The sequence below is a fragment of the Myxine glutinosa genome, chromosome 13 (assembly GCF_964187855.1).
Source record: "Myxine glutinosa chromosome 13, kmMyxGlut1.1, whole genome shotgun sequence".
Lineage (NCBI taxonomy): Eukaryota > Metazoa > Chordata > Myxini > Myxiniformes > Myxinidae > Myxine > Myxine glutinosa.
The window spans coordinates 14,840,651-14,857,864 of record NC_136273.1 but is presented as its reverse complement, the minus strand read 5'-3'; the positions used below and the strand labels follow the sequence as shown (position 1 = coordinate 14,857,864).

General features: G+C 42.1%; 2 protein-coding genes across 6 annotated transcripts in view; one reads left to right on the top strand and one right to left on the bottom strand.

The window, feature by feature from the left end:
* CNOT2 (CCR4-NOT transcription complex subunit 2) overlaps window positions 1-13,328 on the top strand; it is a 30,499-nt gene extending 17,171 nt beyond the window's left edge. For all 4 annotated transcript variants that reach the window (XM_068133827.2, XM_068133825.2, XM_068133824.2 and 1 more), the window contains 5 exons: window positions 4,815-4,876; window positions 5,098-5,147; window positions 11,530-11,630; window positions 11,902-12,046; window positions 12,129-13,328. In XM_068133827.2, the coding sequence (XP_067989928.1) occupies window positions 4,815-4,876; window positions 5,098-5,147; window positions 11,530-11,630; window positions 11,902-12,046; window positions 12,129-12,215 (445 nt within the window). In that variant the 3' untranslated portion in view covers window positions 12,216-13,328. The remainder of the gene's footprint in view (window positions 1-4,814; window positions 4,877-5,097; window positions 5,148-11,529; window positions 11,631-11,901; window positions 12,047-12,128) is intronic.
* On the bottom strand, window positions 13,186-16,474 carry SDHAF2 (succinate dehydrogenase complex assembly factor 2). 2 transcript variants are annotated; one of them, XM_068133828.2, is made up of 4 exons: window positions 16,412-16,468; window positions 15,922-16,133; window positions 15,720-15,829; window positions 13,186-14,279 (listed from the first exon to the last, which is right to left on the bottom strand). In XM_068133828.2, exons 1-4 carry the CDS (start codon window positions 16,430-16,432, stop codon window positions 14,098-14,100), a joined length of 525 nt encoding a protein of 174 aa, XP_067989929.2. In that variant the 5' UTR covers window positions 16,433-16,468; the 3' UTR covers window positions 13,186-14,097. The 2 variants fall into 2 exon arrangements, with proteins under 2 accessions (XP_067989929.2, XP_067989930.2); XM_068133829.2 differs by having other exon boundaries at window positions 13,312-14,279; window positions 16,405-16,474.
* Between the last annotated feature and the right edge of the window lie 740 nt (window positions 16,475-17,214).

Genomic DNA, 17,214 nt, shown 5'->3' with positions numbered 1-17,214 from the left:
TTTGTGCAGCCTCTTTCTAATGGTAGACTCGTGCACTTTGACATCAACAGTGGCAAGAACTACCTGCAGGTCCCGTGATGACATTCTGGCGTTCTTAGAGACTTCTTTCAGCATCTTGCGGTCTGCTATCGGGCTGAACTTGCTGGGGCGGCCTGGCCTGAACAAGTTGGCAGTTGTTTGGATTCTTCTCCACTTGTAGATGATCTTCCGGACAGTTGAATGATTGATTTCAAATTGTTTGGAGATCTTTTTAAATCCCACCCAGACTCGTAGGCATCTATAACCTTCTTTCTGAAGGCCTCAGAGAGCTCTTTTGATCTAGGCATGGTGACGCTGCACACTTCAACAACAAAGAGCAAACCAAACTAAATATCTGAGGTTTAAATAAGATAGGTTCCTCCAAGATCTTCTCTAACGATGTTCTAATCATTTGCACCTGAGCTGGTGCACCTGATTCTAATTTTAGGTATTTGAAGTAGTGATAAATGTAGGGGTGTACTTACTTTTTCCACATGCGAAATTTGCATTTATGTTTATTTAAATTATACAATGGACTACAAAATGTAAATGTTTCATGATATTTGTTATATCACCTTTATCTATCAATATTGTTGAAATGAAGATCAAATAGCTGTATGTTGAAATATGTTGAAAAAGTCAAAACTTTACATGGGGTGTACTTACTTTTTCACGTGACTGTATGAATCGTCTTGTCTATGAATGATCGGAAGTGCTGAGTGTGTTGACCAAATAAATAACGGTCCCCAAATTATTGTTTTTTTGTGGTTGTGTAAGAAAGTGTCAGGGTTTAAGGACAGGTTGATCCCATCAAAATGATCTTTCTCACAACCCCCAACCACAATCCCCTAGTTCAGTCCACCTCCAGGGACCACGTATTATATCTCACAGAAGGGAAAGCATGTTTGCAAACACTCAAATGGCAGTTGTAAAGTATCTGTCAAGTTGGCTCACACAATGGAGATGGGAGTTATTTAGACTTCAGCAAAGCATCAAGAAGGTTGATGTTTTCATCTGCAGCAAATTTAACTCAGGAGTGCAACACGGCAAGGACGGGCTAAATTGCCTTATTTCCTTGTTTAAGGTTGTACAGGATTGTGTGACCACTCGTTGACCCTGTGTGTGGTCCCACAGAGACCGGAGGACCATTTGTAGATTAATTTTCATTCTGCACATGGAAAACAAATATTTGACCTTCGAATGTGCAGAGAAGAAGCCAAAGCCCTACTGCTTTCCCCGCTGTGGGGGGCGTCCGACAGACGATGCTCGATTGCCCAAAGCACCATTATTTCTTGTTTTACCTTCAACGTGTGAAAAGAATGTGGTGGAGCATTTTTCGGCGAACTTGCTGTCGGGGGTTGGAAACTAATAAGTAACAAACAAACAAATTCGCATAGGGATTGCTCACATTTTAATTTTAAAAAAAATCAACGAAGTCCAAGCCTCCAAAATGCAAAATTGATACTTTGAATGCACCAGCCGATACAAGTAAAACCTGAAAGATTTGAACATTTTGTGAGCGAGGGCCTTCTCGGCCTTCCCTCCACTCAAGGGGAAATCCATTCCCACACTCATTTCCGGCTAATCACTGCTTCACTTGGGTATATTTGTACTCCACCGGTAAGATCTCCTGAAAGACATTCTCTGCACCTTGACAATTCTGTTGAGGACGTGTTTATTCCTAAGTGCCAAACATCTGGTGTATTTTGTCTTCCCTCCCTGCGAGAGGGGACACATTAATTTTATCGTACGGTTCTATTCTTCGCAACAATTACAATCGCACACCATTCCTTCATTTATTAACCAATCCTCAAATTTGGAATTTTGGTACCTTCCAATACCTCCATTCCCCCATTTATATTTTAATTTGATTTTGGCTTCTACTCCAATTTTAAGAGGGCAAAGGTGAAACAAAAATCGCATTTTGCCTTGCCATTCCGTTGCATACGAGTCGGAGATGAGATTTGGCACAAAGCTGCTTTCAAAAAGTTCCTTTTGGGATGCTTAGAAGAATTTGGGATTAGATTTGTTGTTTTTTTGGAGGGGGTGGGGGAGGGGGATGGAAGGGGTTAGGGTTAGGGTTCGGGTTTCTTTTGAGAGAAATGCACGTGCAAAACACACACATATACACACACACACACACACACACACACACACACACACACACACACACACACACACACACACACACACACACACACACACACACACACACACAACCAACTCCCAGGGTTTTCCATGGTGATAGTTGAGCGAGGAAGCAATTAAGCAGGGGCAGAATCAAATTCTGAGCAGATGGGCCAATAACCATGCCGTTTCCACTTTTATTGGTTAATTTCCCCTCCTTTTTGATGCCATTTTGGTTAAAATTGAAATTGAGAGAAATAAGAATTTATGACGGCTTTTGGAGAGAATACAGGTACATTTATTATGTGGGTATCAGGGCTTGAAGAGCAGAACACAAGGGTGGGAGAAAGAGAGGGACAATGGATCAAAAGACCAGATGAGGCAAATGGAAGTGGTGATGTTTTAATAAAGCAAATTGTCAAAAAGTAGAACTTTAAAATGTTTGACATTTTAAGTTATTTTAATTTTGTTCATGAATGTGTTGAAAGTATAGTTACTTCCCATTGCTTCCCAGTATATTACAGTGCCTTCAGAAAGTTTTCACATCCTTTGACCTTTTTCACATTTTGTTGTGTTAGCCTGAATTTAAAATGGATTAAAATGAGATTTTTTTTTGTCACTGATCCACACATAATACCCCATAATGTCAGTGGATTTTTTAAAATAGAATTTTCTGCAAAATAATTGAAAATGAAATACAGAAATATGTCATTTACACAAGTATTTAGTCCCCTCGGTCAGTACTTCATAGAAGTGCCTTTAGCAGCAATTACAGCTCTTGGGTATGTCTGTATTAGCTTTGCACATCTTGATTTGGGGAGTTTCTCTCATTCTTCTTTGCAGATTTGCTCAAACTCTGTGAAGTTGGATGGGGAGCGTCGGTGAACAGCAATCTTCAAGTCTTCCCACAGATTCTCAATGGGATTCAAGTCTGGGCTTTGGCTCGGCCACTCAAGGACTTTCACATTCTTGTGCTGAAGCCAATCCAGTGTTGTTTTTGGTGTGTGTTTGGGGTCATTGTCCTGTTGGATTATAAATATTCGCCACAGTCGAAGACCTTTTGCACTCTAAAGCAGGTTCTCCTCAAAGATTTGCCTGTATTTGGCTCAATGCATTGTTCCCTCGATGCTTACAAGTCCCCCAGTCCCTGCCACTGAAAGCATCTCCATGGAATGATGCTGCCACCACCATGCTTCACGGTAGGGATGATGGGCAATGAGCTGTGCTCGGTTTCCGCCAAACATAGGTCTTTGCATTCAGGCCAAAGAGTTCAATATTCGTCCATCAGACCACAGAATATTTTGCCTCATGCTCTGGCTTTCACTTGCCTTTTTGCAAACTCCAGGCATGCTGTCCTGTGCCTTTTTCTCAGGAGTGTCTTCCATCTGGCCACTCTCCAATAAAGCCTAGATTTGTGAAGTGCTGCAGAGACTGTTGTCCTTCCGATAGGTTCTTCCATCTCAGCCGAGGAACTCTGTAGTTCTGTCAGAGTGGTCATTGGTTTATTGGTCACCTCCCTGACAAAGATCCTTCTTGCCCGGTTGCTCAGTTTGGTCGGACGGCCAGCTCCAGGAGAAGTCTGGGTAGTTCCATATTATTCCCTTTTCCAAATGATGGAGCTCACTGTGCTCTTGGGAACTTTCAACACTCTAGAAATTGTTTTATACTCTCCCCAGATCTATGCCTCCTCACAATTCCATGTCTGAGTTCTATGGACAGTTACTTGGACTTCATGGAAGAGTTTCTTCTTTGACATGCACTGTCAACTGTGGGACCTTTTATATAAATTTTTTTTAAAGATGTGTTTCTTTCTAAATCATGTCCAATCAATTGAATTGGCCACAGGTGGGCTTAATCAAGTTGTAGAGAAATCTCAAGGATGATCAAAGGGAATTGGATGCACCTGAGATCATTTTGGAGTGTCCTAGCAAAGGAGTTGAACACTTATTGACTGAAGACATTTCAGCTTTTATTTACTCTGAAGTAAATTCTAAAAATATTCTCCTTCAACATCATGGGGTTATTGTGTGTAGATCAGTGAAAAAAAAATCTCATTTGAATCAATTTTAAATTCAGGCTGGAACACAACAAATGTATTGAAAAAAGTCAAGTGGTGTTGATACTTTCTGAAGGCACTGCATACTGTCACACAAATAGCTACTGTGTGTCGCTTCTGAAAATCACTTCCAACCAACATTTGTTTTTTCTTTCTTTTTTTAAATCTCAAATGTAACTTGGAAATTTAAGTTAAATATTGTGTGAAGGCCCCCTTCCTCCTTTTAACCCCCACCTCCCCTCTCCCAGTCAAGTTGTGTGCACTTTGGAGAAAATAAATATGTTCAATGTGATTGTCATTATAGGTACATATTAATTAGTCTACGTATTCCTCATGTGATTGGCTACATCCTGTTGTTTTATCACGTAACATCTTTCCTTTTGTTTCACATCAGTTTGATTTTCCTTGTTTTCATTGCGTTCCTTCAAATGGCATATTTACCCAATTGGAATGTTTATACTTTTATAAATATTCAAATTATTGCGCTCACCACCCAAGTAACCCTTTAAACTAGTTGCACATTTAGTTCTGTAAGTTTTATATGTCGTGCTTTGTTTTTGAGATACCGTGAGAATATAATTTATGAAATGTACAAATTGTGTTTCATTTGCAGGAACCTCTATCCAAAGTTTGCTTCTCCTTGGGCAGAGTCACCATGTCGACCGCAGGACATAGGTGAGGCATTTTCACTAGCAGTTAAAAATTTTCAGTTTGTGGACTACCCCACCCGCAATCAGTTTTATGAACTCCGCCCTCAATTCGCCCATTTTTGAAGCCCGCCCCTTGTGCTGCTTCCCAACCCCTTATACCCCTCCCACCCGCTCTCCCCATCCACTCCTCCGTCCTTCTAGATAACTTGCCTCCTATTTTTCTTCCTTTTTAACCCCCTTTTACAGATTTCCATGTTCCCTCTGAATATCTCACAAACATCCACATTCGGGATAAAGTGAGTGTTGCACTACCATGCCTGTTTATGTTAAAACTAGGAAGAGTACCCATCCCAAGTGAAGGGCTAAAGCTAGCAAAAGTATCCCACTCCTCTCTCTCCCTCCCCTTATCCCTCTCCCACCTCTCTCCTTCCTCCCCCACTCTCTGCCTGACTACCATGTCCTTCCCCCTCCCATCCCCTCTTTGCTTTCTCAACTGCTCCCCTGTTATGTCTCCCAACTTGCCTCTCCCTTTGCTTGTCTCCCACTCTCTCTCCCCAAGTCCTCTCTCCCTCATCTCACGTCCCGCTCCCTCTCCCCCACTCCTCTACATGTCCATGCTCTATACTTTTTAAACGGCTTCAATCTCCTTTTTAATTTTATTTTTTCCTTTCGCCATTCAGTTGTCACTTATATTTGATATCTGATGTGTACCATACTCGTTACAGAACTTCTCTGCCGCCAAAGTAGCTTCCTGAGCAATGGTAATATTGGGTGGTTTGCCATTGCCTTCCCAGCAGTAGTTAGATCAGGAATTTGTAATTTGTTCAGGATGCCGGTGATAACTCACCTACTCTTCGCAAAGGACACCATGGGGATCATTAACATCCACCAATTAATGTCGGAAGATGGGACGCCCAGTTTAACGTTGATGATTCGCCGTGTCTGAAACACTGGGATAATAGTTTGTAGCTGGGTCAGGATTCAAACCCAGCCGAGACAGCTTAAAGGAGAGTTTGGGTACCTCTAGATCATGTCTTAACGCACTGTTGATAATCAAACTCTGATTCCATGTTGTACCGGTATGTATTACTATACGTTATAAAAGTAGAATCCGAATCCAAAAAGATCACGACTGATGTCCCTGGATGGTGTAAAATAAAATTAGACATACAATAATTACCTTTAAAAGAGTGAAAAATGAATTTTGGAGGCATTTTACCTCATGCTGGGGGAGTGTATTATTTAATTACCTTTATTTTTTTGTCTCTCTAATTTTGTTCCAATTTCACTTGCGATTGACATAATTATATTAAGGCCATGAGTTCCAATTGTGCAATATGGAATCAGATTTTGAATATCAGCTTTTAATAAGCCTATGCGATACATGATTCAATCTTGCCAGGAGCCAATCACATTGTACCTAGCCTCACACCAGCCAATCAGCATAACCGTGAACGGACAGCCATCTGTTTTATTACCCTCCCCTGGGTAAAAAAAAAAAAAGATGCCATCGGTTTTGTGGTTCGGCCGCCATATTGGTTTTAACACAAAAGCCTTAAAAACCACCGAAAATACATCCTGGCGAGGGTTTGCGATCTCCGATTGCTCTTTTTCTTGTTTGTATATGTTATACTCGTCTTACTCAACTTGGGTTTCTCGAGACCCAAGGGCACTTCTATTTTTTAAATCTGTAGTTGGTCCAATGGACAACTTTTCACTGGTCTTCACGGCCTTGTAGCACACAGTACTTTCCTGCTGTATACTGCTGGAGCATTAATTAGCTTGCCTTTGACCACACCTATATGTGCTTGGGCCAGGGGGGGGATTATCTGTTTGTTATTATTGTTGCCAAATGATACTTTTTTTTTTTTTTTGTATACTTAATCGAGGCTCGTGAAAGAGCTAACATTTATTTCACGAACAAATCAACCAGACAAACAAAATATATAAAAAGAAGGAGTGGAAGACAAGATGGGGAGAGAAGTGGAAGCACACAAACATAACATTTGAGAGCAGGGAGATGTGTGGGAGGGAGAGGGCTTGGGGGGAGGAGGCGTGGGAAGAGGAGGGGTTGGGGTTGGGGGGGGGTGGGAGAAGTATAAAACACAAGGACACCAAGGACTTCCCGGACAGAAGTTGGTATTTCAAAAAAGTGGATTTGGGGTGAAATTAGCAGGGGTAGAAAAGATCAAGGTTTTGGATGGGGGAAGATAAGAGATGGTGGTGAACAGCTGTTTTAAAGACCTGGAGGGTGGAGTGGGACTATTACTGTTCTATTATTAGTATTAATTAATATATGTTTTGTTACAATGTTATCCTTGTTTTTGTTATTTATTTTGTAATTAGAATGCCATACCATGGAAGGAGGACATATTGCACTGCTTGATACACCTTAACATGGCGTGCGTGTAAAATATGAGAATTCTTCCGGATTATTTGTCGTTGAACAGCTTAATCGACTCGAGAGATCATGACAATCATTTCGGCAAATACCAGGACCTCAAAAATGAGATGACAAGATCTTGGAAGCTGAAGAGCATCGAAATTGGAGCAACAGGAATGATAAATAAGAATCTCACTGAGATTTTAAAAACCATCCCCGTGAATATTACCACAAATTAACTACAACAGGAGGCAATCTGGGGTTCGGTGACCATTCTGAAAAGAGCCCTTGGAGCAAAACTCTGAAAAAGTTGAACGGCTTGGTCCACGAATCGTGATCCCTTACCGAAGCGGAGGTGGATACTTTGGGTCCTGGGAGGACTCAGTTCCACCTCATGAAACCCACAAATGGAGACCACAACCAATGACGCACACATATACACGCGCACACACCTCATCCATTTATGGTAGATATGGTGTTGAATGACAGGCTTTTGTTTGCAATATGAACAAGGATAAAATTTTTAACCCTTTTTAAACCACAGTAGATCTATGGTATTTTTGCTTGCGTTGTCTGGTTTTGTCAAACCAAACTCTAATATAAAATCATGCAAGAGATTAAAAAAGCCAAACGTACTTATTACACCTTCACACTTCATTCCTACTTTTAAATTATTCACTTCTAAAAATGCACTTCATTCCATTACACCTTCACCTATTTGCAGTCCACAAACATGGGATTTATAATTGCCATGTTCACATAGGTTGCAGCGTATTTCATGTAAGGGGTGTGGAGTGTTCATGCATGCTCATGCATGGTGTACATGTGGTGTACATTTCATGTAAGGGGGTGTACATGCATGCTCTCATCTTGCTGATTGTGGGTACTGCAAGGAAGGGAAATTGCATGTCCTGTCGACAGAATTTCCACCAACACGTGTTCCAAAAGGAAGTGATGTGTGACGTTTCCCTTGTGCCTGGTTGATCTATCTTTAGCTGAATTGTTCCTCATTTCTCCATTAGCATTGTTGTGCAAAGTTCAGGGACACCAAGTGGTCTCCACTCTTATTATTTTTATTTGGCAAGGTGGCCCCAGCCATATAAATAAATAAATAAATAAATATTATATATATATATATATATATATATATATATATATATATAGTTGATAGAGCACCTTGCCCTGCACAGTCTTGAGGAAAAGGACATGGGAAAGGTCTTTCAGACTATTGCTTTGCATTTCTGAGAACGATCTATATTTCATACGAGCCACGTTTTTCCTGAATCTTGATATTCCCCAACAATGAGAGGGCAAGCGGCAAATTTGATTGGTCGAGATGGTGCAATAGCTTGTCCAAGTACTGTTAAACTGGAAGCTTTTGCAAGTGCTAAGAAGGTGATTTGTATTGTACAGTGCTCGAGTATATAATTAAATTGAAATAAAATAAAAGTTTCAAGGGTTGTAGGAAAAAATATAAAATTGGAAGTTTTTCTGTCGACGCAGTCGATTTACACCACCTTATTTAACAGATTAAATTAGTTATTCGTACCTGTTATTTGTGTCCTTTATGACGTCCTTAAAAACGGCAACTTTTCTGTTTGGAATGGTTTTCAATTTTGTTTGACTGCTAGATAGGTGGACAGAATTTAAAAAATAATAATTACCTTTATGTGCATGCGTGATACAAGATTCTGTACAACCTTTGACATCAAATCAAATTCTTCCTCATTCAGCTAGGCCTTATCAAATCAAACTCAAATAATTTGACATCAAATCCTTCCTCTTCTCCAATGGCTTGATCTCAGATCATCAATTTGGATTCAGACCAGGTCACTCTACTCTGGACATGCTGCTTCTGCTGTCTCAACAATGGATGGAGGTCCTCAATGCCAAACAGGAAATCAGATCTGTCTCCCTTGACATATCTCGTGCTTTCGATATGGTCTGTCACCCCACCCTGCTTGCCAAACTCTCCTCCTAAGGTATCCATGGAAACCTCCATGCATGGCTTGCAGTCAACATGTGCTTCTGAATAGAATTCTCTCATCTCCCCTTCCTGTTCAGGCTGGAGTTCCTCAAGGCAGTGTTCTGGGCCCTGTGCTTTTTCTGATCTTCATTAATGATCTCTCCAATTTCCATTAATTCATTAAATAACTTCAAATCCATTGATCTCTCCAATCTCCATTAATTCATTAAAGATCTTCAGAATTGAGTACCAGTTCACTGGTAATTCCCTGCTTGTCGTTAAAGGCGGCAAAAAGGGTTGGCGTCAGGAAGGGCATCCGGCCGTAAAACATTGCTTCAAAAAGGGGACCGAAAAACAACAACAACCACAGTTCCCGAAAAAGGCCAACCCCCGCTTGCGGGGAAAAATGGCCTCTAAAGGTGGTTTTTATTAATGATCTCTCCGACTCTCTGGAAAATCCTCTCTATCTCTTTGTTGATGACTCCACTCTCTGCCGCTCCATATCTCACCCCTCAGATTGGCAGGCAGCAGCCTCTTCACTCTGCAGACCTGGACAATATCACAAACTGGTTGAACAAGTGGAACATGTCTTTCAATCCTGACAAATCTTGCACTCTCACTTTCTCTCTCCAAAAATACCGTCTGGACAACCCTCCCATCTACTTTCTCAACAACAACAACATGCATTTTAAGGCCATTTTCCCTGCTAGAGCGGGAGTTAGCCTTGCGGTCCCCATGACAATCTTCTCCATTTTGCCCTATTTCTTATATCTCCCCTTGTTAACCCCCTTGCCCGCATTTCTTCTTCCACCATCTTTAGCCAAGTCTTTCTCGGTCTTCCCCGTCCTCTACTTCCTTCCACATTCATTTCCATCACTTCTCAACCAGTCACTTTCATCCTTCCTCAACACATGACCAAACTATCTCAACCTGTTCCTCTTCACAGCATCCATCACAGGCTCTATTCCCATCATCTTTCGCAATTCATCATTTGTCTTCCACTCTCTCAACGATACTCCACACATCCACCGAACCATTCGCATTTACACCCTTTCCAGCCTTCGTTGCTGCTCTACGTTCATTACCCATGTCTCGCTCCCATAAATCATAACACTTCTCACACATGCAGCACACACCTTTCCCTTCAGCTTCAATGACAGCTACAGCTTCAGCTACTTTCTCAACAATCCTCTCAAATAAGTTCTGTTACTCAAGCTTTTGGGTCTCACTATCTGCAATGATCTTTCCTGGGAAAACCACATTTCCAAGCTGGCCTCCAAAGCCAGTCACCGACTGGGCATCCTCTGTCGTGCAAAGTCCTTTTTGGTCACTTCTGAGCTCCTCACCACATGCAAAGCTTTCATCCGCAGCTCAATGGAGTACTGCTCTCCCCTCTGGGCTGGTGCTCCTGCCTCACACCTGGCTCGGCTTCACACGGTTGAAACCAAAGCATTCAGAATCATTGGAATCTCCCGCGATGAAGCTGATTCTGAGGGCCTTTCTCTCTCTCACCGCAGGCAGGTTGGTGTTCTTTCTGTCTTCTCCTCTCTGGCCTTGCTCTCTCTGTGCTCTGCCCCCCAAATATTCCTGCAGGATGCACAAGATCTGCCAGCAACCCTCTTCTGGTGAAACTACCAAAATCAAGACTCTGCTCACTTTCACTCTTTCATTCCTCTTTTCTCCCGCCTCTGGAACAATTCTCCCACACTCTCTTCAATCCCACTCATCCCTCCAGGTCTTTAAAACAGCTGTTCACCACCATCTCTTATCTTCCCCCATCCAAAACCTTTATCTTTTCTACCCCCGTTAGAACACCCCAAACCCACCTCTTTCAATCCCTAACTTCTTTCCTGAAATTCCTAGTCGTGTTCATTTGCTTTCTACCGTGTACCTCTCCCTCCTCCCCCTTCCACAGATCTACCGAAGTTACCTACTGTTGTTGTGCTTGTGTACTTCCCCTCTCCCCCTCTTGTCTCCTGCTCCCTTCATTGTATGTTTTCATGTCCCAGCTCTTACACGAGCCTCAAATCTGTATGCAAAAAAAAAGAAAAAAAAAACTTGCTAAATTAAGAGCCAATGTCCTGATAAACTGCAGATTGGTGTTCAAAATATAAAATTAAGTTGAAATCAAGTTGTTCGTCGATCATATATTGACAGACAGACAAACAACGTGAACCAAATAAACCGACAGACATACGTGAACCAATTGCATCACTGAGTGCACCGTCCTTTGGATGGAACATTAACATGGTTCTGCCAGCATCGGTTGATCTGGACTGGAAGTTTGTGCAAACTTTTTAATGTTCTTTTTTTTACCATCTTCTGCCAGCTCGCCCCCATTAAGCTGCCACGGTATGGTGAGGATCTACTCTTCTACATGTACTACACCAATGGCGGAGACATGCTCCAGCTTGCTGCCGCTGCAGAACTGTGGGTCTGCTCTTATCCCGTTCGGTTTTGCTCTGGTTGTGGTTCAGAAATGTCAGATCCAATTTTAAAAACCCTTCCATTGTACTTTTTCTTTTTTTAAGTTCCTGCTTTTTTCCTGGCACTGTCCGCTCTTATCCCGTTTCATGCCTCAATTTGCCTTTCTTATCCACAATTCTGTCGCTTGATCGAAATTGCAATCCAGTGGGTTTCTCTGGATAAAGTCCCGTTCACTCGGCCTGATGTCTTTCTCCTTGCGCTCGGTCCCCTGCAGCTACAATCGCGACTGGCGGTACCATAAGGAAGAGCGGGTATGGATTACGCGCGCACCTGGAATGGAGCCACAGGTGAAAACCAATGCATATGAACGGGGTACTTACTACTACTTTGACTGTCACAACTGGAGAAAGGTGGCAAAGGTGAGATTCGGGACGAGTGAACTCGGCAGGACGCTGTGTTGGTGAGCCGACCCGACTAACAGTGAAATCTGCCTGCCATCAGGAATTCCACTTGGAATACGACAAGCTCGAAGAAAGGCCGTACCTTCCCAATCCGCTCAATTACAACCCAGCACAGCAGGCGTATTAGAGATTCTGCCTCCACTCCAGTTCCATCCTCCTCGCTGCAGCAATCGGGTTGAAGACCCTTGCCACAGAACCTGCCTCTTCTTTTGCTTTCACTTTCATGTCCACCCACCTCTTATCTTCTGTCTCATGCTGTCCTTGTCCCAAAATGCACTGCAAGGCAAGGTTTTGTTTAAAAATTGGGAAAAGCAAGCTTTACCAGCTTATCTTTTTGTCCTCATTTCCTATGCTTCTCTCATTCGTTCTCCATCTTTCTCTGTTTCTGTCTGCAAACCAATGATTCGCAAACAACGAAGCTGGCTTGGCTTCTGTCATGAACATTTCTGGAGGGAAATCCACCAGAACTGCCAGGCCAGAAGTTTATCCTGCTGTTACAAAGGCCTGGACACAACTGTCCAGTGGACTGTCCTAACCTCATTGGCAGTGCTGTAGAAATGACTTGTTTTATATTTTATTATTTTTGCAATGTGGTGACGCATTCACTCTTTGGCTTAGCTCTTCCCACGGTGATGCAGCCACCAGGCTGTTAACCAGCAAGGCCTAGCTGATAACCCGGCAGGCCCGGTCAGTCGCTGGGCTGGTTTACCTAGGGGACCCGGCCGCACAGCTGGCTCGGAGAGGAACCGCGAGGGGAGGGAAAAATTGTATTTTGTCAAAACTTGTAACAAATGTTCGTTTATAAAATAAACCAAACCCAGCTGACCTTAATGCGTGTCTTTTGTTAAAGGTCAACTGTTTGCATTTGGATTACACTTTTGTACAAAACAAAAAGCATACAAACCTTAATGGTGTTATTGCAGGAAGTTTGCACAAACAAGAAGGATTTCTGAGATCCAATAGGATGATCCCACATGCCCTGCCTCCACCAAACCGCACTCTCATTGGTGTACAAAGTGTACATTACATTACTACTGCGCATTGTGTAAATTGCATTACCCGTATACATATTGCAGATTATAATTCCAGTCACGTGACTCGAGTAAATCTGTATTACTGCTTTCAATACTATAACCAGGTTTCCAAAATTTACATACACAGTGATTTCTTTCTCTTTTAAAGATTATGGGATTTGGGTTTTTCAAAACTGTATTTTGGAAATAAAAGTTTCATAAATGTTTTTATTGTAATATAATTTTTTTAATTTTTATATTGACACTTTATTATTCATACGGACATGAAACCTTGTTTTGGGAAATGCCAAAAATCTATATTTAGTATGATGTGGGTTGTTAGGATAAGTTAGACTTGGTATGCACACACTTGACGCTGCCTAGTTTGGGTTTGAATCTAGATCTAGCCATAAACTGCCATCCTGGTGTTTTGCATGCAGCGTGCTTGCCATCCCTCAGGAGGACGTTGCGTCGGGGGACCCGTCTGCCAGCACTCGGGGTGTTCGTGGATGTTACAGATCCGACGGTGTCGTTCGTGAAGAGTAGGCAAGTTATCGTCTGCACCCTAAACAAATTACAAGTTATTGTTAGTCAAATGTTCGACCTGGTTAGCTGGTTCCATAAAGAAATGGGTCAGGATCTTTTTCCCCCAGCTGATCTCAAGGTGAGAATCGGAGGCCGTGAAAGGTTGAATTTTTCGGAGCTTTGGTTCTTTTTCAGACTCGCACAGTTGAAGGGCTCATTTGGAGACTTAGCATAGTGATTGCACCAAACCTGAATCGATAGATATCATAGTCCGCAACACTGAGTGGAGCCTCAAGTCAGTCTTGTGGAAAGAATTACTCAAATGTCATCATAAAGAACATCCACTGTGTATGCACCTGTCGTCGTCGTCTTAATGCAGCAATAGGAAAATACCAGAATCAGTTTTGATGATAAAATCGGTCACAATATGCTTGAAGTAATTCAAAGATTACCATTGGTGTACCATTTCAGTCATTCGAGGTCTTCAAGTTGGTTGTTTGTTTTGCTGTCATTTTGCTTTCCACGCTTGCTCTGGGTGTTCAGGTATTCCAAATCTGGTTGTCTCAGTCGCTGCTCCATCCTGCTGTTTTTAGCAAAGTCTTGGAGAAGGTGCATCACCTCATTGTCAAATTCTGCTGGAGGTGACTGAGCACCTGTGGACAGTCATGCAATGTAAAGGATCATGCCATGCATTCAAATCACCATATCATTTACTTTGATCTCTGTAGTCTATGCTCGAAACAGAGTGTCGGTTCGTCCAAAGCAGTTTCTTGGCAGCCGGTGTACGTGTATATGGAATGTTTTTTCAACGTTTACAAAAAAAAAATAATCTGAAAATGCGTACATGTCCCATTCCTAATCTATACTATAGAACGAGCCAGCATCTAAATAAAGTCTCCCTCCATCCATCTGTTCAGAGCGGGATTTATGCCACCAGGTTAATTTTTTTTTTTGTCCCCCTTTTCCCCCTTCCCCCATCACTGTTTCATCTGAATCTGTGTGCAGTACTTTCTGATAACTTTTTCCAATATAAATATCTTTGGAAAACAAAAACATTGATGGCAATCAAAACTAACTATTAGACACCACTACCAATCGACAGGGAGACATAGAATTGGGCTAAGGCTGTCGGGGGATTGGATTAGAAAACAGCACAAGTACAGGGGGGGCACCTGTATTGCCATCCACATGCACTTTAGGCCGTACCAGTATGATTTCTAACATTGTTCGCCTTGTCATTGGCAACTGTGACATCCAATCTCAATTTGAATTACATCTAATCATTGACCAAAATGAGATTTAAAAAAAGTTTTTCACAAATGTTGATGCTTTCTTTTGTTCAGGCCATGGATCCAAGGAAAGCACAAATTTAATCAGAAGCTGCATTTCAAATGTGAAAGGATGCCTTTGTGAGACAGAGGAGCAAAAAGAAGCACGATTAAGGAGAAATTGAGAGCATAAGGCAAGAAGAAGAGCAGGTTTGTCTGAGACTGATTTAAATACATTTAGAGCACAAAACAGAAGCTCAGCAGGGATTTGTTAGTGAACAACCGGATGATGAGAGAACACCAAGACAGACGCAGGATTGGCTCCGTCTGGCATTAGGGAAAGTGCCGTCTGTGGAGACAGCGAGTTGTCTGGCAGGCCTCTACTGTATAATGTGTATGTGGGATGATAGGAGTGCCTAGAAGGAGGTACACACCTCTAAGCCGTCTATCCTGGGTTCGAATCCCGACCCGGCTAAAAACTGTCATCCTGGTGTTTCACAGGCAGAGAGATTCATCAATGTGTGCGACGTCCCTCGGACGGACGTTAAACGGGCATCCCACCTGCCGGCATTCGTTAGTAGATGTTATTCGATTCCACAGGGTCCTTCGTGAAGAGGTGAGTTATTGCCGGCATCCCAAACAAATGACATTCATGCCCTACTTACTGCTGGGAGAGGGATGGCAAAACGGGCAGCATGCCCCTCGGCCAAGAAACTGCTTCGGTGAAACCAACACCCTGTAACAGGGTGTGGTACATCCGATCGGATGCGTTATCATGTATGTGTGTGTGTGTGTGTGTTTGTCTCCCATTTTCGTGTCTCGAACCTGTAATCCAATAGAAGAGATCCCAATCATTACTGGGCGTGTTGATGAGGTGATCATACAGGTCCACTTGTGATGGATTCAGTTTGGTGAGGAACTCCTTGGCAAAAATACTGCAAAAACAGAGAGATACAGTTTGCAGTGTTAGTGCCATGTAACATGGCGTTAACCTTAACCACTTTACATGTCTCTCCGGTCGTCTCACCTGAGCAGAAGACAGTTTTCCAGGGTCCCCCGTTTTCTGCTCTCGTAAAGGAGCCGAGCCCGCTTTTTTTCCAGGGCTTCTCCTGGACGTTCCTTCCATGGTGTCATGACCCGGTCATCAGATCCATGACCCCCATGACCCCGACTTAGAATTACCCAAGGCTGCGATACGTGCCTCGTGGGTCGACGACACACTGCAGGCCACAGTGTAACCTACAGTGATACGACACCAGTCGTCCAAACATGATTCGCGAGTTATTAAACATATTTGAAAATCATATCGTCTTCAATCGTCATAACTTTCCACTTCGATACGTCATTTACCCACGTGACCAGTCCCCCCCCCCCCCCAGGTTTGAAAGGGTGACATTGTTGTTTTATCCAAAGCTGCTACGTTTGTTAAGCATTATGATTAATGGCACAGTAAATGTTCAAGCTATCGATATCATACGTGACGCCCTCTGGAAAATACTTTAATACATACATCTTACCGCAAATCGCAACATGCTCATCGAATATCGCGATAGCGCGCGCCGAATTTTTCTACTTCCGGTGTTTTTTTTGGGGGGGGGGGGGGGGGTTATCGATTTCAAGGTGTTATTAAAGTGTACCATTAGTTGTGTATGTACTTTCGTCTGATAATCGGGACATCTGTTCCTATTTAAATAACACCACTCAAGAGTCCACAGAAAAAAGAAAAACGTAGGTCGTGTACCAATACACCGTCCAAAGTAATCTGCAGTCAAATACTGAGAAACAATTCATTTATCTTCCAACCATATAACTCCAATGCACACGGAAAAAAGACTTAAAAGTATAAATCTCAGACTTCAACTCTTTACATGTTTAAATATTTATTTTCTCATAAGTACAGTATTCCTGTTTCATAACGAAAGAGCAGCTTCGGAAAAGGCAACCATGATGTTTCCGAGATATATAAACATTTCCAGTTAATTTTTTTCGCTTCAACTTTGATCACCCCACTCCTTATCCTTGTCGATCCATGATCGTCCAAACTTTAATAAAAATGTGGTATTTGATAATTTGAACTTGTCATTTTATGTAATCATTGTTCTCATTTTCTTCACAAGTGCGTTTCCTGTATTTATGAACGTCATTTCCTGCATGAGCTCCATCTTACAACGACAGAGTTCCAAATAGAAGCTTTTGAATAGAAATAGCCTCAAAATCAAAAAGATAAAACTTAATTTGTAACTTCAGAAAATAATTCTCACAATGTGTTCTCTGAAATAACAAATTATTTAGTAATTATAACATTTTCAAGGTTATTAAA

What these genes read in the sequence shown, in the direction of transcription:
- SDHAF2 (XM_068133828.2), bottom strand. Translation starts at nt 16,432, where the DNA reads ATGAGCATGTTGCGATTTGCG. An exon ending in TGAGCATGTTGCGATTTGCG is followed by an intron (nt 16,134 to 16,411) that starts GTAAGATGTATG and finishes GTATCACTGTAG; the next exon opens with GTTACACTGTGGCCTGCAGT. An exon ending in TCTCTTCTATTGGATTACAG is followed by an intron (nt 14,280 to 15,719) that starts GTTCGAGACACG and finishes GACTGTCCACAG; the next exon opens with GTGCTCAGTCACCTCCAGCA.